Source organism: Peromyscus californicus, unplaced genomic scaffold, assembly GCF_007827085.1.
Source record: "Peromyscus californicus insignis strain IS unplaced genomic scaffold, ASM782708v3 Scaffold_3__1_contigs__length_106647218, whole genome shotgun sequence".
In the NCBI taxonomy this organism is placed as follows: domain Eukaryota; kingdom Metazoa; phylum Chordata; class Mammalia; order Rodentia; family Cricetidae; genus Peromyscus; species Peromyscus californicus.
The window spans coordinates 64,142,929-64,165,221 of NW_026294551.1; the positions used below are offsets into that span (position 1 = coordinate 64,142,929).

General features: G+C 55.5%; 1 protein-coding gene across 1 annotated transcript in view; it reads left to right on the top strand.

Moving 5' to 3' along the window:
• Obscn (obscurin, cytoskeletal calmodulin and titin-interacting RhoGEF) overlaps positions 1–22,293 on the top strand; it is a 141,532-nt gene that overhangs the window by 91,211 nt on the left and 28,028 nt on the right. Inside the window, exons 59-84 of the mRNA XM_052757447.1 lie at positions 222–494; positions 1,268–1,543; positions 2,081–2,368; positions 2,501–2,902; positions 3,886–4,259; positions 5,221–6,097; positions 6,752–7,030; positions 7,805–7,883; positions 8,164–8,282; positions 8,487–8,684; positions 9,208–9,240; positions 9,438–9,536; positions 9,654–9,872; positions 10,368–10,428; positions 10,770–10,840; positions 11,650–11,772; positions 11,907–12,046; positions 12,705–12,905; positions 13,063–13,145; positions 13,586–13,759; positions 14,593–14,749; positions 15,162–15,278; positions 15,382–15,546; positions 15,712–15,870; positions 16,075–16,252; positions 17,414–17,527. Coding sequence (XP_052613407.1) covers positions 222–494; positions 1,268–1,543; positions 2,081–2,368; positions 2,501–2,902; positions 3,886–4,259; positions 5,221–6,097; positions 6,752–7,030; positions 7,805–7,883; positions 8,164–8,282; positions 8,487–8,684; positions 9,208–9,240; positions 9,438–9,536; positions 9,654–9,872; positions 10,368–10,428; positions 10,770–10,840; positions 11,650–11,772; positions 11,907–12,046; positions 12,705–12,905; positions 13,063–13,145; positions 13,586–13,759; positions 14,593–14,749; positions 15,162–15,278; positions 15,382–15,546; positions 15,712–15,870; positions 16,075–16,252; positions 17,414–17,527 — 5,259 coding nt within the window. The remainder of the gene's footprint in view (positions 1–221; positions 495–1,267; positions 1,544–2,080; positions 2,369–2,500; positions 2,903–3,885; positions 4,260–5,220; positions 6,098–6,751; positions 7,031–7,804; positions 7,884–8,163; positions 8,283–8,486; positions 8,685–9,207; positions 9,241–9,437; positions 9,537–9,653; positions 9,873–10,367; positions 10,429–10,769; positions 10,841–11,649; positions 11,773–11,906; positions 12,047–12,704; positions 12,906–13,062; positions 13,146–13,585; positions 13,760–14,592; positions 14,750–15,161; positions 15,279–15,381; positions 15,547–15,711; positions 15,871–16,074; positions 16,253–17,413; positions 17,528–22,293) is intronic.

Sequence of the window (22,293 nt, forward strand, 5' to 3'; positions counted from 1 at the left end):
CCAGTGCTAATGTGAAGCCTCTGGAGAGGGTGATGGAATGGGTGGGGCTGGGCAACCATACCTCCTCCAGTGGACCCTGAGTGCCACCCTCCACAGTGGCTTCTGGGGTCCTGTTCTGTTTAGCCCTTTATACTTTGGGGTGGGGGTGGGGGGTTCTTGCAAGAGACAGTAGTGAAGGATTGCCAAGAGCTACACAACCCTGAACTCTGCTTTCTCCACAGCCAAGAACACAGTGGTGCGTGGCCTAGAGAACGTGGATGCCCTGGAGGGCGGCGAAGCTCTGTTCGAGTGCCAGCTGTCCCAGCCTGAGGTGGCTGCCCACACCTGGCTCTTGGATGATGAGCCTGTGCACACCTCGGAAAATGTGGAGATGGTCTACTTTGAGAATGGGCTGCGGCACTTGCTGCTGCTCAAAAACCTGAAGCCGCAGGACAGCTGCCGAGTGACCTTCCTGGCAGGGGATGTGGTCACATCTGCATTCCTCACTGTGAGAGGTGCCAGGCTGAGGGAGGGCGCGCTTGGGTGGATGGGATGGGGCTCTTCCAGGGGGGGCTGAGCTTCGAGCAGAGGTGGGAGGGAGGGGGTTGCGTAAGAAAGTGGTATCCTCTGAGCTCTCTCTATCCAAGCCCGTGCAGGATGGGAGGGTGTTGGACTGAAGTCCCTTCCACCTTCCAAACTGTGCTGCGACCTCAGCGGAGCCCAGTCGGTTGGGAGGACTGGGGTCTGGGATGGTGGGAGCTGCCACACTCTTCAGGGGTGGGGACACCATTGACAAGGGTGGCATCTCTAAGACCCCTTCCAACAAAGGCTCTACTTGCCTGGGAGAGTTGGTGGGTGTCAGATCTCCAGACGCTTCCCATAGGTGGCTGGACCTCCATGGTCTACAGGGATTTAGGGGCACTGGGCTGGGGAGTGGGACAGGAAATGGGGAGGCCAAAAGGAAGGTATCCCCAAGACACCCACCCACTGGACCTCCCTGAAATCTCTGAGGACTCATCCACTAGAGGTCCTGGTGGGCTATCAGAATAGTGGTTCTGTAGTGGGACTGTAGGTGAGCGTTATTGGCCTTCTAGACTCCCCAACATGAGGCCTTCCTGGGCCAGGAGAGTTAGGTGAGTCAGTCTGAGGAACCTCCAGCTTGAGGACTTGAGGCTAGGTTGAGGGAGGCTTTGTAAGGGCCAGGGGCCTTGCACTTCCCTTCTGTCCCCCGCCCCCCCCGCCCCCCCCTCCCCCCGCCACCAGTGTTCATCCATCCTGCTCCCCACAGGCTGGCGCTTGGAGGTCCTGGAGCCGCCACAAGATGCATCCGTGAGAGCTGGTATGCAGGCCTCCTTCACGTGCACGCTAAGTGAGGCGGTGCCCGTGGGCGAGGCTTCGTGGTACATCAACGGGGCTGCCATCCAGCCTGACGACACCGACTGGACGGTCACCGCAGATGGCAGCCACCACGCCCTGATGCTGAGCAATGCCCAGCCCCAACACACAGGAGAGGTCACATTTGCAGCTCGTGATGCCGTGGCCTCTGCACGCCTCTCTGTGTTGGGTGAGTGGGTGGCAGAGGCCCCTCCCCTACAGTCTGGGTCTGGGTCACACACACACACACACACACACACACACACACACACACACACACACACACACCCGCCTCCACTTTGACTCAGATGGGTGACCATTCAGAGCTGGCTTCTGTGCAGTTCCACTAGACCCTAAGAACCTGAGCATGGTGACTCCAGTAGCTCCTGGTGCAGGTCCGAGAGCACTCCCTGAGGCTAGAGTCCCTTGAGAGCGTACTCTGTCCTCTTCTCTTGGCCTAGTGCATATCTAAGCCCAGCTCTTGGGGGACAGGCCAAGAGAAATGAGGTCCTCCAGTCCCAGTGCCTGACCTTAGTGGTGGGTGCCAAGATGAGCAAACAGGCCCGTGGAGGCTTCAGTAGCATCCCTTGCCCCCCTAACTGTCTGGACCACTGGCTTCAGGGTCCAACAGGACTCATAAGGGAGTCTACCCCGAAGTGTATGCCATGCCCAGTATTGGACCTCAGTGACTTCTGGAAGAAGTGCTAATCTGTCTTCTTCCATGCAGCCCTCCCTGACCCTCCCGAAGATGCTGAGGTGGTGGGTCGTAGTGGCCGTTCTGTGACCCTATCCTGGGTGGCTCCCATGAGTGATGGTGGCGGTGGTCTTTGTGGTTATCGTGTGGAGATGAAGGAGGCATCCACTGGCCAGTGGCAGTTGTGCCATGAGCTGGTACCTGGGCCAGAGTGTGTGGTGGACGGCCTGGTCCCTGGGGAGACCTATCGCTTCCGAGTGGCAGCTGTAGGTCCGGCAGGTGCTGGGGAGCCTGTACATCTGCCCCAGATGGTCAAGCTAGGTGAGTCACTGCTCTCAGTCCATTAGAGTGCCCGGCTGAACAAGGGAGGGAGGGAGCTCTTTAGGGTTGGGCAAAGACCCTGGGATCCATCATGGCTGATGCGCCTTATCCTCTGTGGACATTGTTTTTCAGCAGAGCCAACGGAACCTGAACCAGTCCCAGCCCCAGCCCCAGCCCCAGCCAAAGCCCCAACCCCAACCCCAGCCAAAGCCCCAACCCCAGCCCCAGCCAAAGCCCCAACCCCAACCCCAGCCAAAGCCCCAACCCCAACTCCAACCCAGCCCCCAGCCCCGGAGACACTCCAGGCAGTAGTTGGTGAGGATGTGTGTCTGGAGTTGGAAGTGGCAGCTGAGGCTGGTGAGGTCATCTGGCACAAGGGAACAGAGCGCATCCAGCCCGGCGGACACTTTGAGGTCCTCTCTCAGGGTCAGCGGCAGATGCTGCTGATCAAGGGCTTTAGGACAGACGACCAAGGGGAGTACCGCTGTTGTCCCGCCCGGGGTCCGCCCTCCTCAGGGGCTGCCACTTTTAATGGTGAGTCTGGGCTCTGGAGTCGGATGCTGTGGGAGTGGGGAAGGGTTGATTTGGTTTTTCATCTTGGTGTGCTCTGGCCACAAGGCTGAGAGCCCTTTCCAAGACTCCACATGATGTGCAGAGAAACCAAGGCTTGGCCAGGTGAGGCAGGTCTCGTGTGACTGAACTGTGCTGTAGGCCAGCCTCCTGTTCCCGAGTAGGATTGGTGGTGGATTTCTTAGGTCCTGGGACCCCTGCCCACAGGAGTTCTGAGACCTCTTCTGAAGCTACTTGTACTCTGAGCATGTCCTCTTCTCCATCCACTCTGCCTTCCAAGGCACCCCCCACACTGAATACAGTCTGCACCGTGGCATACCCCATCTCTGAGCATCATCCTGAGAGGCTCCCTCTGCACTCTTAGCACCCCCAGATGTTTTGACCCTCTCCTGCTTCCATGTGCCTGAGGTCCTACCCACACTGAGTCTCATGTCCCTTGTCCCATGCTCCCAGACCTCCCCATTGTTCTGAGCCCATCCCCTAACTCAGCGCTCCTGCCCAGAGCCCCTCTGTGCTCTGAGTACCTCCTCCAACCCCTGTATCTGGAGCCACGTGCTACACTGGGGTCTCCTCCTCTTGCTTTCTGAGCCTGCCACAGTGTCAGCATGTCCTCTCTGTGCAGTGCTAATAATGTCCCTGTGACCCTGGGCTCCTGTACCAGCAGCAAGGTGGAAATACACCTAATTTCATTTTGCTGAGCTATTTTCTGTTCTGGTTGAGTGACCGTGTGCCCCTGTCAGGAGGTCGACTGGGGTGGGGGGAGCAAAAATGATGGTGGGGAACTGAGGCTTGGAGCATCTCGGAACAGATAAAGGTTCCTGGTACAAGACAGACAGCAGAGGTCCGGAAGACCGCAGCCAGGTCGTACCCCAGCCAGCAGCAAAAGCAGGCATGGCGTTGCAGCTCTGTCTGACCTCACCCACTGACTGCTCTGTTGCCCTCCTTAGTGGTGATGACCTCAGGCTCTGGGGAGGAGGTCCCCTCGCAGCCCAGCCTGCCTCCTGAGGCAGCCCAGGAGGGTGACCTGCATCTGCTCTGGGAGGCCCTTGCCCGGAAGCGCCGCATGAGCCGGGAGCCCACTCTGGACTCCATCAGTGAACTGCCTGAGGAAGACAGCCGTGTGCAACATCTGCGGCAGGAGGCAGAAGAGACAGCCCCTGACCTCTCTGAGGGTTACTCCACAGCCGACGAGCTAGCACGCACGGGAGAGGCTGACCTCTCACACACCAGCTCTGACGACGAGTCCCGGGCTGGCACCCCTTCCCTAGTTACCTACCTCAAGAAGGCCGGGGGTCCTGGGATCTCACCCCTGGCCAGCAAGGTGAACCTCCTAGTTGACCTGCAAGGAGAGGGCTGGTGGGGTGTGTGTGTGTGTGTGTGTGTGTGTGTGTGTGTGTGTGTGTGTGTGTGTGTCTCAGATCTTCAACATCCACTTCAATGCCTTAATCCCATAACTTATCCATCCATTCATCCATCTCAATACCACCTACCCATATGTGCATAATTGTACCATACAACATCCACTGATTCATGTACCATTCACTCTCCACCTATCCTTGCATCTCTCCATCCATCTGCCTACTTGTCCACTATTTGTAATTCATCCACTCATCTGCCCACTATCCATCACTCCGGCACCTGTTGAATGTTTGGCCACATATCCACCAACCTATCTCCACCCACCTACCCACTAATCTACCATCCATACCTCCTGTACTGATTTTCCAGTTTATTCATTTAGTTTCCCATCTGTTTACCCAGTCACCCTTCATTGCCCACCATCCAACATCCACTTGTTCCTTCACTCATCGATTCATTCATTATCCCCTCACTCACCATTCATTTGCTCATTATTCCTCTATTTGCTCACCTGTTCATTTATTTTTCTGTTGACTTATGTATCCACCATCTACCCAACTATCCCTCCATCCAACCATCCATCCTTCCACTACCCATTCAACCACACAACCCGCCTATTTTTTTTCTTGCATTTTCCATACACCTCCCCACTGACCTACTAAACAGTTACAACTTTTTCCTGAAGAGATGGGCCTGGCCTATCGGGTGTTCCCCAAAATGCTGTTGGTCCCCATCTGGGTCACTGCATACTGTGATTTCTAGGACGAGCCTTTGCTTTGGGGAGCCCAAGTAGCAGGATTCCAGCAAGCACCTGGGCAGCCACTGAGCTTGAGGCAGATGGAATGCTGGAATGGTACTGGGCCTGGAGTGTTGTTGGTCTTAATTTCCCAGCCTTGCTCTGACCTCACATCCTGTGTCCACAGCATGGGGCCCAGGTGGCCACCTCTGTGAAGCCACAAAAGCAGCAGGAGCAAGTAGTGCCCGTGTGCCCGCTGCCAGGAGACTTGAGTGCAGCCGACCTGAAGGATCCGTCCCTGGACAAGGCAGCTGTGAAGATCCAGGCTGCCTTTAAGGGCTACAAAGTGCGGAAGGAGATAAAGCAGCAGGAAGGGCCTGTGTTCTCCCGGACATTTGGGGACACGGAGGCACAGGCTGGGGATGTGCTGCGGCTGGAGTGCGTGGTGGCCAGCAAGGCTGACATGCGGGCCTGCTGGCTGAAGGATGGCATGGAGTTGACCGACGGGCGGCACTACCACATAGACCAGCTCAAGGACGGTACCTGCTCCCTGCTGGTCACTGGCCTGGGCCCCACTGACACTGGCCGGTACACCTGTCAGGTGAGCACCAAGTTCGGCCGTGTGAGCCACAGTGCCTGTGTGGTGGTCAGTGGGACAGAGAGCGAGGCTGAGAGCTCCTCAGGAGGCGAGCTGGACGACGCCTTCCGCCGGGCCGCTCGGCGCCTGCACAGGCTCTTCCGTACCAAGAGCCCAGCTGAGCTTTCCGAGGAGGAACTCTTCCTCAGCGCCGATGAAGGCCCGGCGGAGCCAGAGGAGCCTGCAGACTGGCAGACATACCGAGAGGACGAAAACTTTGTGTGCATCCGCTTTGAGGCACTCGAGGAGGCCCGCCGAGCAGTCACCTGCTTCCGTGACATGTTTGCCACCATGGGCATCGGGGTGGAGATCAGCCTGGGAGAGCAGGGGCCCCGGGGCGTGGAGATGCGCATTGGCAAGGTGGCTCCCACGGTCACCCCTGCGGCGCCGCTGGCAAAGACCCCTGGCCTGCAGACTTCAGATGCTGGTGAGTCCATGGGCTACAGCGGCCTGGGGAACTACAGTTGGCGGAGCTTGGCCTGAGGCAGGGCAGAGGGAGAAGAGGAGGGAGGCTGACTGAGGCAGAACCAGAAGGGAGCTCTGGCTGGTTGTCCCCCAGCCTGGGGGGGTGGGGTGGAGGGGAGCATGGCAAAGCCCTGACTTTGAGGTTAAACAGCTGGTGGTGAACCTCAGCTTTGCCTTTCCCAAGCAGTGTGCATGTTGAGGTCCGTTCCTTACGGTAGTTTCCATGTCAGCTACCGAAAGTAAGACAACCTCACCCGCACCTGAGTCTCTCCTGGGCCACTAGGCAGTGATAATGAAGGACCCTCAGGACTGTGTCTTGAGACTTCTCCCCAGTTTGGGGGTACCTGGGGTTTAAACTTCCAGCCTGTACATCCTTTTCTGTCTGCCCTTTCCAGTTCTGCACTCCTCTGCCTCATTGGGAACCAAGAGAGAATTCTTAAGAGAATAGGGAAGGAGAGGAGCTCGGGGCGTCTAGTTGTGGAGTTTGGGAAACCCCTTATAGGAAAGGCTGCCGTGTCACACCACCCTCTGGTGGCAACCTGCATGTACGTGGTATCTGGTTATGATGGGCATCCATCCCAGGGTTAACGTTGTACCCTCTACCTGCCTGTGCCAGCCCCAGTGTTCCTGACCGAGCTGCAGAACCAAGAAGTGCAGGATGGCTACCCCATGAGCTTCAACTGCGTGGTGACGGGCCAGCCTGTGCCCAGTGTGCGCTGGTTCAAGGACGGGAAGCTGCTGGAGGAGGATGACCATTACATGATCAATGAGGACCAACAGGGCGGGCACCAGCTCATCATCACGGCGGTGGTGCCGGCAGACATGGGTGTCTACCGCTGCCTGGCGGAGAACAGCGTGGGAGTCTCCTCCACCAAGGCGGAGCTTCGTGTGGAGCGTGAGTGCCGGCCTGAGCTGGGTGTCTCCAGGGTGGCCTGGGTGTGGTCTGACCACCTCCAGAAGGCTCTGCCTCCTAATACCAATACCACACTGATGGTTTTCTTTTCTTTTTACATTGTGCGTGTGTGCATGTGTGCGTGTGTGCGTGTGTGTGTGTGTGTGTGTGTGTGTGTGTGTGTGTGTGTGTGTGCGCCATGACACTTGTATGGCGTTCAGAGGACAGTTCGTGAGAGTCGGTTCTCTCCTTCCACCATGTGGCTTCCAAGGATTGGACTCAGGTCACTAGGCTTGGTGGCAAGCACCTTTACCTGCTGAGCCATCTGGCCAGCCCAAGATTAATGTTTCAACACATGCATTTGTGGGACACGAGCGTTGGATGTGTGACAGCATACAGCAGAGAGATCTAGTCTCTCTTGCTATATCCTGATGGGTAGTCCTCAGCTGGTGGTTTCGAGGCCAGCATCTCTTTAAGCCCTCATGGTACTGTAAGATGGAACTGGAAGGTGCTGCCCGAGCTGCTGTAATTCACGAAGACCTGCAATTTGTGTGACACCGATAGTTTGTTGGGCCAAAGAGGCCTGCAGTTAGTCGTAGCCTGGAAGTGTTGCCCGGTCACGGGCTGGGACAGGGAGGGTGTAGGAAGCTGCTGCCCTTCTCCATGCTGAGTGCAGGTAGCTCCCCTCAAGGCTGCATGGTCAGAGCCTCACAGGGCCAAGGTGGTCCTAGTGCATGTGTTTTAGGCCTTGTCCCTGAATCACCCTTTCCTCTCCAGTGACCAGCACAGACTATGATACCGCAGCAGACGCTACTGAGACCTCATCATACTTCAGTGCCCAGGGATACCTGTCCAGGTGGGGTCCCTCAGAGATGGCAAGGTCCAGTGACTGACTCTCCCAGGGTCTCTGAGGAGGCATCCATGCCCTGCTACCTGGGGCAGGGGGTTAGGGTACTTGGATTGACAAGACAAATCCTGGGGACGTCCACCAGGCTCCGGTGGCTTTGCTTCCTCTGTCCCTCGGTTCAGGAACCTTCAGTGTCCCTGCATGGCTGACCTCACTCCCGTGGCCCTCCTGCCTTGAACCTTCTTACTTGTTGCTTTATGGGCGTCCCCTTGTCTGTCCTTCCCGACAGCCGGGAGCAAGAGGGAACCGAGTCAGATGAGGGGCAGCTTCCCCAGGTGTTGGAGGAGCTGAAAGACCTCCAAGTGGCCCCTGGCACACGCCTGGCCAAATTCCAGCTCAAGGTGAAAGGTGAGGAGCTGGCAAGGAAGCCTCACTGCCTCACTGAACAGAGGCCAAGCCCTACCAGCCAGTCGGGAGGGGACCCCAGCCAGCCGTGCGTGGGTGGGTATGTGTGAGTCCTCTCTGGATAAGGAGGCCAGCACCCTTTGGTCTCTGAGGGACCTCTGCTCTGGGTCTTCTGTCGTCAACGACCACCTGCCTTTGTGTCCTCAGGCTATCCAGCCCCCAAACTGTACTGGTTCAAAGATGGCCGGCCCCTGACCACATCTGCCCACATCCGCATGACTGACAAGAAGACCCTGCACACCCTGGAGATTGTCTCAATCACCCCAGAGGACAGCGGCCAGTATGCGGCCTACATCAGCAATGCTGTGGGTGCTGCTTATTCATCGGCCCGGCTGCTGGTCCGAGGTGGGTGCCCCGAAAGACTGGACAGGGCTGACTTGCAAGCCCTGTCAGACTTGAGGCCAAGGCTCTGTGGTCATTGCTTCAGTGAGCAGAGACTCAGGTAGCTGGAGGTCATCCCTTCAGGGAACGGGTGACCATGGTGGCCTTGAGGCTCCTTCTTCCTGAACATGGGAAGCGAATTCCAAACTTGAACCTAACCTATCTTGCTGTGAGGGACCCAGTGCTTCCTGTGGCCTCTTCTGCCAGGGCTTGGAAGATGTGGCTCCCTAAGCTGCTGGGTTGTGCACATGCCCATGCATTTGGTTGCAGATCAAGGCCGCAGGTCTGGGGAGTCTGGGGGTAACAAGAATGGGTAGCAGTATGTCATCTGTCAGGTCTGTGTGGCCTGTGGCCATCCTCATGCTGAGTGGTGAGTTCCGTAGCTCTCTGAGGTTTCAAGAGGTTTGGCTGTCTTTGCCCTGGCAGTGGGGCTACCAGGACAGAGCACCTGTGAGTGCTGTGTGTCTGGCTCTCTCTGTGTTTTCAGGTCCCAGTGAACCAGAAGAGAAGCCAGCACCAGGTGAGATAGCCCCAGATGGGCATGAGTGGGTGGCAGACCACGGGCAGGAAGCCAGAATGGATGGACCTGGGGTTGGCTGCCATGCAAGTGTGGATGGCCAGTGGGCATAGGTTTCGGGGGATCCTCTGGGATTAGGACACTGGGGTGGGTTGTTTTTTATGTCAGGGGGTCCCTGTGGGTTGGCTGTGTCATTCCAGATGTGCATGAGCGACTGGTGCCTCCCCGGATCCTGGAGAAGTTCACCCCCAAGAAAGTGAAGAGGGGTTCCAGCGTCACCTTTTCAGTGAAGGTGGAAGGTGAGGCGACTCTCAGAGAGAGGCTGATGGCCACACGCAATACTCTGGCCCTGGGTGAGGGTTCCTGGTGGTGTTCTGTCTCTGTCAGGGATGGACTCCCTGCCCTCTGTCCCTTAGGACACCCAGCCCCCACTGTGCATTGGCTCAAGGAGGAGGCAGAGAAGGGAGTACTGTGGATTGGCCCTGATACCCCTGGCTACACCATGGCCAGCTCTGGCAAGCAGCATAGCCTGGTCCTGCTGGACGTGGGCCGACAGCACCACGGCACCTACACGTGCATCACCACCAACGCTGCTGGCCAGGCGCTCTGCTCTGCCAGCCTGCACGTCTCTGGCTGTGAGTGGAGGGTCCGGGGGCAAGGCAGGTACATGTGAATAGGAGGGGCACCCGAGCAGGAGAGTGCAGACTCAGGGACTCCTTAGGCGGGCATGTTGACCTTCAACATTGGTGTTTTTCATACTCCCACAGTATCAGGAAACCTCCAGAGTCTCATGGGTGCAGGTGGCGTGGGGCTTCAGAGTCTCTCAGGTCCAGCACTCACCCTGCTCTGTATGTGGGGAGGGGGAGGTCTCTAGGGTGAGCTGAACTCTTTGCTCCAGGGCCTTACTCAACCCCCTGTGGGCTGGCACTCTGAGGGTAGACTCATGTTCTTGGTTACCATTGAGGAGACCATGGTCAGGAGCCGGGGAGTACCATTTCGGAACAGTCCCCGCTCAGGGCTCAGAGGACAGAGTCCAGGGTCCTGGGACAGCTCAGGTATATCCTGAGTATCTGAACCTGAAGCGTCAGGATCCAGGAGCTCATGCTGATGGCTCTCCCCTCTCTCAACAGTGGCCAAAGAGGAAGAGCAGGAGAGTGTGAAGGAGGCTCTCATTTCTTCCTTCTTGCGGGGGTGAGTTGATGCTATCCAGAGGCCCTAGGCCAAGATCACAGACTAGGTCTGGGAACTGGAAACAGGACAGCTGTGGTGCCCGTGGGGACCACCCTGTCCTGCAGATAGACCACTTCAGGCTTGCACAGGCTGTGTACTTAGGCCCGCCCTTTTCCCTCCCATGCCTCAGTTTCCCCAGAATAGAATGAGAGTTTCCCAGGATCCCTCTGATGTGGAGATGATGACTGGTGTCCTGGAGCCTTGCCTCCAGACCCTCTTCCTATCAGGAGCCCCAGGGTGGGAAGGTGGAAGGTGGTGGTAGCTCCAACCTCAGGCCTCTCAGGATGTCCCTGTCTCCACAGGACAAGCCAAGCTGTCTCAGCCCAGATGGTGGAATCTGCGGGTTTTGCTGATCTTGCTGCACAAAGGAGAGGTACAGGTGGAATGGGGTTGCTGAGCACCCTTCACCCCGAGCCAGGCCAGGGGAAAAGGAAGCTGCTGGCCACGGTGCTGGGTCAGGGGTCTCCACACTCCTGTGGGCGGAGCTCGGGTTGGAGTCAGAGGCATTTATGACCTCTGTGGATCTGGGAGCCTATGGGATCCCAAGGGAAGCCTTGCCTAGATGCAGAGCTCACATGCAGTGGGCTGTGGAGGCCAGCAAGCCAGGTACCAGGAGCAGAGGTGGCGTGAGCCATATTCCAGGTCCTCCACAGCCTGATAACCGAGGTCTGACCCCTCTGAAGCTTTGTCTCTTCTGTTCACCCTCTACACTGTAGCCATGCTGGCCACCTGCTGGTGGATCCACCGTCCACAGGCTTCCTGTTGTTTAACTGTGCCTGCTGCTCCCTAGTAACTGTCTGGACCTTGGCTGTGCTGTCCATTTTCCCCGATCGGCTGCTGTCCCTTGACTGCCCAGTGGGGACCCTGCTGATCCTTAGCCACCCCCAGTGTTCCTCAGCTGCATCTACTGTGTCCCCTCCCTCTGGACTTGTTTCCTCTTGTTCTCAACCACACTGGCTACCTCTTGGCTCAGACCACAGCAGGCCTTCTGTGACTTCATATGGCCAACCTCAACACCCCTGTCCTCAAGGCTGGTCTCCTTTCCAGACCCCAGCGCCATTAGGAAGCCTGGTCTTGTGTGCCTGGCATCCCTCAGGGCTAAAGATGAGCCTGGAGTGTAGGGAGTACTCAGTAGACATCCGGGAGAGGATGGATGATTGAGGGTCACTTTTGCCACCCCAGGGGAGTCCCTGGTAGCTGAAGAGGCCCACGGTCACCTGTCCCTCGCTGAGGTGGGCACAGAAGAGTTCCTGCAGAAACTCACCTCACAGATCACTGAGATGGTATCAGCCAAGATCTCACAAGGTGAGGTGCTAGTGTGTGTCTCAAGGGGGTGGTGGGGCCAAAGGGCACTTGTGCAGGGGCAGAGGCTCCCCTGCCTCCATGGTCTAGAAACTGCCCGGATACTGGGGGGCATCACAACCCTTGTGCCCATCCAGCCAAGCTCCAGGTGCCGGGAGGCGACAGCGACGAGGAGTCCAAGACGCCATCTGCTTCTCCTCGGCATGGCCGGTCTCGCCCTTCCTCCAGTGTCCAAGAATCCTCTTCAGAGTCAGAGGATGGGGACTCCCGTGGTGAGGTAGGTGGGCCAGGACCCTGGGGGAACATTCTGGGGAGGGGGCTCCTGGAGAGAAGACAGAGGAATGAGAGGTACAGGGGCAGAATCCCAGGGAGGTCTTGGAAAGTGAGTGCACCACACAGGCCATCAGGAGACCAGCTGAAGGGCGGGGCGGTGTCTGCCTTCTGCTCCCAAGACATACCGGAGGCAGGAACTGGTGAGGGACTAGGTCCATTCTTCGGGGATTCCTGGAGAGTGCTTCTTCTGAGTCCTCCTCACTCCTTTCCATCTACCCTTCTCCCACCCGACCTCTCCCTCTGCTGTAGTAGGCACCCTGTTAGGTCCCAGGTGGCAGGTGGACACGTGATGAGATGTGACCAAGTAGTATAGACAGCGCCAACTAGAGGCCCCAGGGTGTGGTGCTTTCTTTTGGGGGAAGCCAAGGGAGAATATCCACATTCCTACCATTTGTGTGGGATTGGGAGCCAGCAGCTGCACTAAATGTCCCCAAGACCCATGTCCTGCATTCGGGGACTTGACAGGCTTGGCTGATACCTTCTTGGGTCACCCAACTCAGCCTCTTTCCCAGGGTTCTCATCCTCCCTTCTCTGGTGGCTGCTGGGGGCCCTTGACAGGCCGGCTCTATCCCCCAGCTCATTTCCTCTCCTTGCCCAACCAGATCTTTGACATTTATGTGGTCACAGCCGACTATCTGCCCCTGGGGGCTGAGCAGGACGCCATCATTCTGAGAGAAGGCCAGTATGTGGAGGTCCTGGATTCAGCCCATCCCCTGCGCTGGCTTGTACGCACCAAGCCCACCAAATCCAGCCCTTCTAGGCAGGGCTGGGTGTCGCCTGCCTACCTGGACAAGAGGCTCAAGGTACTTGGCTGGGGGGACTCAGGGGAGAGGGTCTTAAGGTCACCGGCCCAGAGGATTCTGGCACTGTTTTTTCCATTTGGAGGATAGGAGCCCCCGGCCTGCATAGGGGCGGAGCCAGGGCTCAGCCCACCTCTGACAGATGCCTGTTTCTCACCAGCTGTCTCCTGAGTGGGGGCCCACTGAGGCCCCTGAGTTCCCTGGGGAGGCTGTGTCTGAGGATGAGTATAGAATGAGACTGAGGTGAGTTTTTGGTAGAGCTTCCCTGGCTGGCCCACTGCTCATGGAGACCTGTTGCCTGCCCTCTTTTAGGGTCCAAATGGAGTTCTGATCTGCTGCTTTTATGGGGGCCTGTGAATGCCTAATCTGTATCTGGGATGGGTAGGGGCAGAGAAGAGAGTGGGCACCAGTTTGACATTGATTCCTGGTCCTCACGTGGGCTGTGCCAGGTTACTTCCTTGTGGGGGGCAGGGGCAGTTGTGTGGAGGAGTGGCTCCTCCCAGGGACTCCTCATCCCCTCTCTGAAAGTCGACAGCAGGATGCTGGTAGCAAGAAGTTGAGGGAATGGGGGATACGAGAGAGTACAGTCCTGTAACAACGCTGTTCCCAGGGCCTTGGAAGGGGCAGGAGCCTGTGGCCACTGGAGCACCCGAGTACCCCCTCATGGCTTCTCTTCCTGCCAGCTCTGTCATCCAGGAGTTGCTGAGCTCAGAGCAGGCTTTCGTGGGTGAGCTGCAGTTCTTGGAAAGTCACCACATGAAGCACCTGGACCGATCTCCCCGTGTGCCTACAGCTGTGGCCAGCCAGAAGACAGTCATCTTCCGTAACGTGCAGGACATCAGCCATTTCCACAGCAGGTGGGAGGGTGGGGCTGCATGCATGCACACGTGTATGTGAGCACACGGCCCCTGCTTGCAGGCCAGGCCTCATGGCGGGTGGGCAGGAACTGAGGAAGGGGCAAGCCTGTGCTAGTGTGTCACAAGGCAGACCTTCCCTTACTGTGTATCTGGCTTAAGCGGGGTAAAGCCTGCAGTATGCTTGACTAGGGTGTGCACTATGCATGTAGACTCTCATGTGCAGGCATACACACACGTGTATACATGTGTGTATGCATAGCTGCCACACTGTGCATGCTCATGTGCTTGATGTGTATGTGCATATTTGCACACATATGCACACCCATACTTACGTCCCTGCTTATGGAGATACATAACATTTCATATCCAGTAACATTTATATGCCTCACATGCTAACGTGTGCACACATATGGGTTTCTATGCATGTGCACTGTCACACAAGACATACAAGTACACATGAGCATATATATGTACTCACCTGTACCAAGATGCATGCACACCACAAATGTGCACACTACATTGCACATATACAATGTTTGCACAGCTGTGTGTTCACAAATGTGCACGTTTATGTGTATATGCATGCATGCTTTTAGAAAACTTACGTACGTATGCACCCACATATGAACGCTCTTGTATACATGCACGCATAGTATATGTCGTCCTTGTACATGGGCAGATGGGCACACAACCATGCACTTCTTGCACACATAACAACATACTCTATCACAGGGCTCAGGCCCTGATTAGTTAGGATCCTGGCCTTCTCCTAGAGGAGAGGGTCTGGAGCTGGTTGGTGGAGGGAGGTGCTGACACTGTCCCCTTTGTGGCAGCTTCTTGAAGGAGCTGCAGTCCTGTGACACCGATGACGATGTGGCCATGTGCTTCATCAAGAACCAGGAGGCCTTTGAGAAGTACCTTGAGTTCCTGGTGGGCCGCGTGCAAGCCGAGTCAGTGGTTGTCAGCACCCCGGTCCAGGAGTTCTACAAGGTGCTTCCTGCCCGTCACAAGCCCACCCACCCTGCTTGCTCCTAGACCCTAGTTGTTGCCCTCTGAGGTGTGGCTCCACTGGTCCACGTGGCCAGCCCAAGTTCATCTTCCTCAACCCACGTGAATGCATGCCCACCACCTGCCTGGGCCCTGGCTCAGTGGGAAATGCAACAGGAGTAACCGCAGCTCTGTATGCCTCGGCTGTTACTTAAGCTGCCCAAGCCCTGTGCCACCACCAGTGAGATGGTGACCCAGTGTCCCTTGTGCGGGGCTGTGTGTGTTGGCACCCTTGGTATCATCCTCTAGCTCTCGGGACATAGCCATGCCCGGGTGGCTGTGTCACCCCTGGAGTGACTCTAGTCACCAAGGGACCATGCATTCATGCACAAAACCACTTTCGTGGTTCCTACAGAAATATGCAGAAGAGACACTGTCGGCCAAGGACCCCACGCAGCCACCCCCACCTCCACTTCAGCATTACCTGGAGCAGCCAGTGGAGCGGGTGCAGAAATACCAGGCCTTGCTGAAGGTGACATGCTCCAGCCTCCTCTGTGCAGGCTGCATCGGTGGGGGGAGAGGGGATTCCTGGGTTCAGAGCATCCTGGATCTGTGACTCTTGACCCTCACCCCAGGAGTTAATCCGCAACAAGGCCCGCAACCGACAGAACTGCGCGCTGCTGGAGCAGGCCTATGCTGTGGTGTCTGCCCTGCCTCAGCGTGCCGAGAATAAGCTGCATGTGTCACTCATGGAGAACTACCCAGGAACCCTGGAGGCCCTGGGAGAACCTATCCGCCAGGTGGGGCTGTGGATACTGAGGGTGGGGTACTGTGGGAGGCTTTTGGAGGTGGGAGCTCCATGTGGATGACCGCGTGACTTTGGTGGGGAGCTGGATATGTGGCTGTCAGTGGGGCCCGCATCCACGGGGGAGGCTTGGTTAACCAGAGCCCATCCACACCTCCAGGGCCACTTCATAGTGTGGGAGGGGGCACCAGGGGCCCGGATGCCTTGGAAGGGCCACAACCGGCATGTCTTCCTCTTCCGAAACCATCTGGTGATCTGCAAGCCCCGGAGAGACTCTCGAACGGACACCTTCAGTTATGTGTTCCGGAACATGATGAAGGTCTGTGTGTGCAGGGGTGCCAAGGGCTCTGTAGGGCAAGCGAATGTGCCGTGGGTGGAGGTCCGTTTGCCTCTCAGGCTTCAGAGTGGATGCTGGTGGCCAGTCCCTCGGCCACTGTTCCGGGGTAACTTAAGTGTCTTCCTCCTGGGTCCTACATCATCTGAGGGTGGTCACATCCTCCTTACCGAGATCCTCTCCCCACAGCTGAGTAGCATCGACCTGAATGACCAGGTTGAGGGGGATGACCGTGCCTTTGAGGTATGGCATGAACGGGAGGACTCTGTGCGCAAGTACCTGCTCCAGGCACGGACAGTCATCATCAAGAACTCATGGGTGAAGGAGATCTGTGGCATCCAGCAGCGCCTGGCCCAGCCTGTGTGGCGTGAGTGTCCTTTGGTGGGCCGTCGCGGTCAGGATAGGATGGGGACATGACCCTTTCTTTACCCTGGTTGTCCAGCTGGGCTGCACCCAGGCTGTGGAGACCCTGAGTCTCAGGTAGTTGGGTGGCACTGCCTTGGCCCTTGCCTTCTGGGCATGAGGGAGTGCTTTTGGGAGCAGAGGGATCCACGCCGTCCTGTCAGCTCTGGGTGGGATATAACAACCGCACCCTCACAGGGAAATCCAGGTGGAGTATCAGGTTACCCCTGACCAGGGAGAGGACACTTGGGGACATGGTAGGAAGCTCCCACACAGAGATCCCAAGCTCAGGACATCCATCTGGATTCTGCAAGATGTAGGGGAATCTTGCACCCTGGATCAGCCTTCCTCATCCAGAACAAAAACATACCATCCAGTGTTTTTAAAAATTAATTAATTAGCCAGGTGGTGGTGGCGGCACACACCTTTAATGCTAGCACTTGGGAGGCAGAGGCAGGTGGATCTCTGTGAGTTTGAGGCCAGCCTGGCCTACAGAGTGAGCTCCAGGACAGCCAGGAGTGTTACACAGAGAAACCCTGTCTTGAAAAAAATATTAACCTTTGGTGGTATATGTATGTGTTTACATGTGAATGTACACATGTGTGTGTTGGTGTGTGGGCCTGTGTACATGGATCCGGAGCAGGATAGCAGGTGTTCCGTTCAGCCACTCTCTGCCTTATTTCTTTGAGTTAGGGTTTCTCGCTGAATCTGGAGCTTACTTTTTTTGGTGGAGGCTGGCTGGCCAATGAGCTCCAGGGATCTGCTTGTCTCTTCCTCCACAATGCTGGGGATGCAGTCACGTGAGGCTGTGACCTCATGTGGATGATGGGGATTCAAACTCAGGTCCCCATGCTTGCACAGCAAATGCTCTTACCCGCTGAGGAATCTCCCCAAACTCTTCATTTTTTTTTTTTTTTTTTTTACCACGGTCCCACCCCTTCCCACTGTGCATCCAATTTCCCTCACTCACCTTTGATCCTAAGTTGGGACCCCAGACGGTAGCAGCCACACTGTGAGACATGGAGGGCTAGCACTGGGTTGGGAAACCTGCCAGGGTGTATGCAATTAAGACCATAGGCCTGACCTGCTGTACACATAACACGGAGACCTCCTTATGTATCCTCAGGTCCCCCTGATTTTGAAGAGGAATTGGCTGATTGCACCGCTGAGCTGGGGGAAACAGTCAAGCTGGCATGCCGAGTGACTGGCACACCTAAGCCTGTTGTCAGCTGGTACAAAGGTACCCAGGGACGAGGGTCTCCAGCCTTACTGTGGGGAGCTGGCTCTGCAATGGGAAGAACTTCCTGAGAATGTGGAATCTGCCCAGTGGCGGTACATGAGGCCTGAGAGGCAGGAGACAGGTCCTGATCAAGAGGGTGATGAGGTAGGATAGGAGACAGGTGATGGATAAATAAATCTAAAGCCAGACAGTGTTGTGGCTATCCAGAAGACATTGGCTTGGGGCAATGACAAGAAGCAGGACAGGCCTCTGAGATGACAGGTCTAAAAGCTTCTCCATGAGTGAGAGACAGACATGAGAGCCTGGATAAGCAATAGCCATGACACTGAGGAGCAGCTCTGGTCAACAAGTCACATGTCACAACAAGCTCAAAGTCACATGAGGAAGTAGAGCTATGCGGATGGAGGGGGCTTAAGACAGTGCTGGGGCTGAGGGTCATGCTGCACGCGCCTCACTCAGCTGTGATGGGAGGAGCTGCGAAAGTCAGAGTCTCCAACCAGCCTCACCACTGACACCACCTGCACGTTTGGGTTCCCTAGAACCTTTACTCCTCATATCAATTGTGGCTCGAAAGGTCCTCAAGAGCACCTGGTTTTCTGATGCCAATTCAGAGGTCTCCAGGAGCACCCACAATTCTGATGCCAAGTTTGGGGATCCCCAGAGCCCTCCCACTTAACACCAGCTGCAGGCTCAAAGTCCCAGGAGCCTCTTCCAGTTTAATCCTTCACTCCGTGGACTCCCTGGAATTCAGCAGAGCTGTTCCGTTCAGGGTTGTGTTTTACTGCAGCGGAAGGGGCCAGACTGAAGTCAGCTGGGCAGGGTCCATGAGTTGCCATGTGTAAGTTCCCATTTATCCCTCCCAGTGGAATCATGTGGCCAGCTCCCTCGTCCCCCAGCATCAGTGCGTGATACAGAGAGGGAGAGAGCACTGTTAGTCAGGAAGCTCACTGAGCCTTCCAGTTCAGGTCATGAACTGGGTCTGCGTCAGTGGCCGTGCTTGACTTCTCACATGGCCAACCCAGTCTGAAGTCACATTGATACTGCCAGAGCCCAGAGTGCCCACCACAGACACTGTTAACATCAGGTATCTGTGAGGCCTAGAGCTTGTACTATGGACTCTAGCATTAGTGATCCCATGGGTCCTCTGACTTCCAGAGTCTGGAGAGATGAGGAACAGCGAGCAGCGAGAGAGAGAGAGAGAGAGAGAGAGAGAGAGAGAGAGAGAGAGAGAGAGAGAGAGAGAGACATAGAGACAGAGACACAGAGGCAGAGACAGAGACAGAGAGACACACAGAGAGAGGACCCTCAGCAAGGGTAAGGGCAGATGACCAGCTTGACAGTGACCATCACCTACAACCAGACTGAAATGTGCCTTTATGCCCACCCACCTACCCGTAGACCGCCCCATCACAGATCATACACACACTGCACATACTTGTATGTACATGGCACACATATGTAACTTGAGCATTACACCAGTGCATACTGAAACATGCCACATGCATGAATATAATGCAAAAGTACACGCTAGACACTCTTATATGCATGGATATACACTAGCACATGTACACATAGACACAGATAATACATATATTCATATGTTTACTACACAGGTGTATACACAGACAGTACACATGTATACAAACACACTACAGACATTTACACATGCACACATACATAAACACTTTAAATATATACATACACAGACATACCACAGACATACACAGATGCATGCACACATACACGTAAGCCCCAAGGTCTAGTGTAGTGGGTAGTGTTCCAGCTTTGACCTGGAAGTACTACCCCCAGTGAGGCTTCTGGTAACTGTCACACCTACCTATGACCAGCTCCTGAGGCAGGGCCAAGATGGGAGCCCTTAAGACGCGAGATCTGGATGTGCCAGCTCTGTTGGTTCCTGGTGATCCTGGACGCTGAATGGTAGACCGAGTGGAGTTCTCCAGAGACTCCTGAGACTCCTGGCTGGCTCGCCAGCCAGGGCGGTGGTGACGCACGCCTTTAATCCCAGCACTCGGGAGGCAGATCTCTGTGAGTTCGAGCCCAGCCTGGGCTACAGAGTGAGTTCCAGGATAGGCTCCAAAGCTACAGAGAAACCCTGTCTTGAAAAACCCAAATAAATAAATAAATAAATAAATAAATAAATAAATAAATAAATAAATAAATAAATAAATAAATATAAAATTGGGAGAAGGTACCACGTGATCCCTCCTCTTCTCCTATCTAGGACAAAGACACTTTTGTTCCTGTGATACCACAGACAGTAGCATCCTGAATCATGCCTAGTTCGTATTGGGCTGTGAGAATAGAGGGACACATGGCCGGCTCCTGGTGGTGACTTGAGAGAGCTGCCCTGGGTGTCATCTCTTGGTTCTAGAGAAGACCACTTGTGACCACTGCTCCTGCGGCTGGAGGGTCTTCACAGCCACCTCCCTCTAGCTGCACAGAACCTGCTCCTTTACCCATCCATCCATCCCTCCTTACATCCAGAGGTCAAGTGTAGGGGGATAAACACGTTTTCATCAAAACAAGCCAGAGGTCAGCTTGAGCCCCTGGCGCTCCGTCTCTCTTGCCTGGGTTGTTAGGAGGAAAGTGAAGCCTGTGGCCAGGCCCTGCCCGCTCCTCCAGTAAGGAGCCTGGAGGAGAAGAGACAGTCTTTTGTGGAGAGGGGACAACCACTTTCAGTGACCCAAAAAACCTTCATGAGGTGCATGGACCAGAGGACAAAGGGACAGTCAGGTCCCGGAGTGGCTATTGTGAGTGGTCATCAGATGGTAGGAGGCTCACATGGCGCCACGTGGCTCATGTTGGCCACATTCATTGACTGGAAGCAGTATGGCTGGTTTCACCGGACCATCTGCCAGGGTGAGGGTATGGGTACCCCACCCCGGTCGATGTAGCCATGCTCTCTGTAGACGTGAGAGCATCTCTCAATAGCCTTCTGTCCAGCATGTAGCATAGCTTTGTGTCTGTCAAGCTGGGGGTGGGTCAAAGTGGTGTTGTGTTGTCATGGCCCCATACAAGAGTCCTGGTGGTCTGGGTGAGGTGTCCTCAGTTTGTTGGGTGTTTATCTTTATTTGATCTATGCTCTGTGGCCCCAAAGAGGGACTCCTTTAACCTGCCACTCTAGCTGTTTACATGGCAAAACAAACGGCTGGTTTAATAAGAATACAATCGGCTTCACAAAGAGTAGCATGGGGCACGCTCTAAGAGTGGCCTTGAACTCTGCCCACGAACAAAGGACGACACCTCTGCCCAGCTCAGAGCTCTGTGTGCTGCTGCCTTTCTGCTTACCTGGACAACGAATGATTCATGGATCCAGACCCTCTTGTTCATGTGAATTTGGCAAATCGGTTCCTTCCATTTGCTGAGTGAGGCTGGCTGGACACTGCTTGTCATGGACGGCATCCAAACTGTCTCATCATAGAATGGACACATAGGACATCACCGAATTGAGTGTCTGGTTTCCATCAGAGCCCCCACAACATGCAAAGACTTGATTTTTTGAAAGAGATGTCTCTAGTGGCCATGTTGGAAAGAGGTCAGATCCAAACCCCAAGCTGAGCCTCCTCCGCCAGAGACTTCAGTTGGCAAAGTGATGAGTCTCAGAAACTTCAAGTTTGCCCAAGACCATGCAGAAGTCTGCTGACGTTAGAGCTTCAGTTTTCTGTTGCTGTAACAAAGTGCCAGAGTCTGTATTCTTTATAAACTAAAGAGATTTCTTTTGATATCAGGGTTTGGAGGCTGAAAGTCCTCAAAGTATAGTGTCACCTGGCGAGGCTCCTCTTGGCTGGCTGCGATACAGTGTGGCAGCGGGCATCGTGGTGGGATATGTGTTAGTTGGAGGGAGCAATCACGGAGGACAGGAAGGAAGAGGTGCTCCGGCTGGGTTTGCTCTCTGAATAACTCTTGAAAAATTGAGTTACACTTAGAGACCAGCATCAATCCCTTCTCAAGTCACTGTCCTCAGCGGCTTGACCCACTTCACCTAGAGCCCTCCACTAAAGAGGTTCTACCTCCTCAACATCAACTATGGAGATGAAGCTTCCACCACAGAACTCCAGGGGACCCACACTGAAACCATAGCAGTGTTCAAGGGAATCCCACCCATGGGAGAGTCCAGAAGGTCGGCTGCAAGCTGCAGCGCTCTGGGAAGCCCTCGGGCCAACGCTAAACTGACTGGCTGAGACCAAGGAGAAGATACAGGTGGGACACACACTGTCCCCAGGGTCCAAGAGTCCTCTAAGGCATTCTCCCATGGAGGACTCAAAAGACAAAGATGGGTTGTTGTGGATGCGGGTGTAATTCCGAGACACTCCACACTGGGAACAGAACCCTGAATCTTAGGTTTCTCAGCCAGCCCTGCTGGTGGAGTGCAACACTCAAGCCTGGGCATCTGAGATGGATGCTTCTAACTTACGAACCAGAAGAGCACTGAGTGAGCAGAAACGGACTGTCAAAGGACCTTGAAGGTCAGAGTGCTGAGTCCAGACTTAGAGGTGCCATGGATGTATGTGACAGACCTTGCCTTGTGAACTCAAAAGGATTTTGGCTGTTATTGTCCAAGACAAAAGAGGAGTCATATCTGGTGTCCCTAAGATGGCCCATCAGGAGCTGCCAGTCTCACTGAGGATGTCCACACCAGCTGGAGCTACATGAGCAGTGCCTGATCTGACTGAACCAATTCATCTCCTGTAGCTAGCTTCTTGCCACCATCCAAGGTCACCAAGTATGACTTGACCTCCAATGAT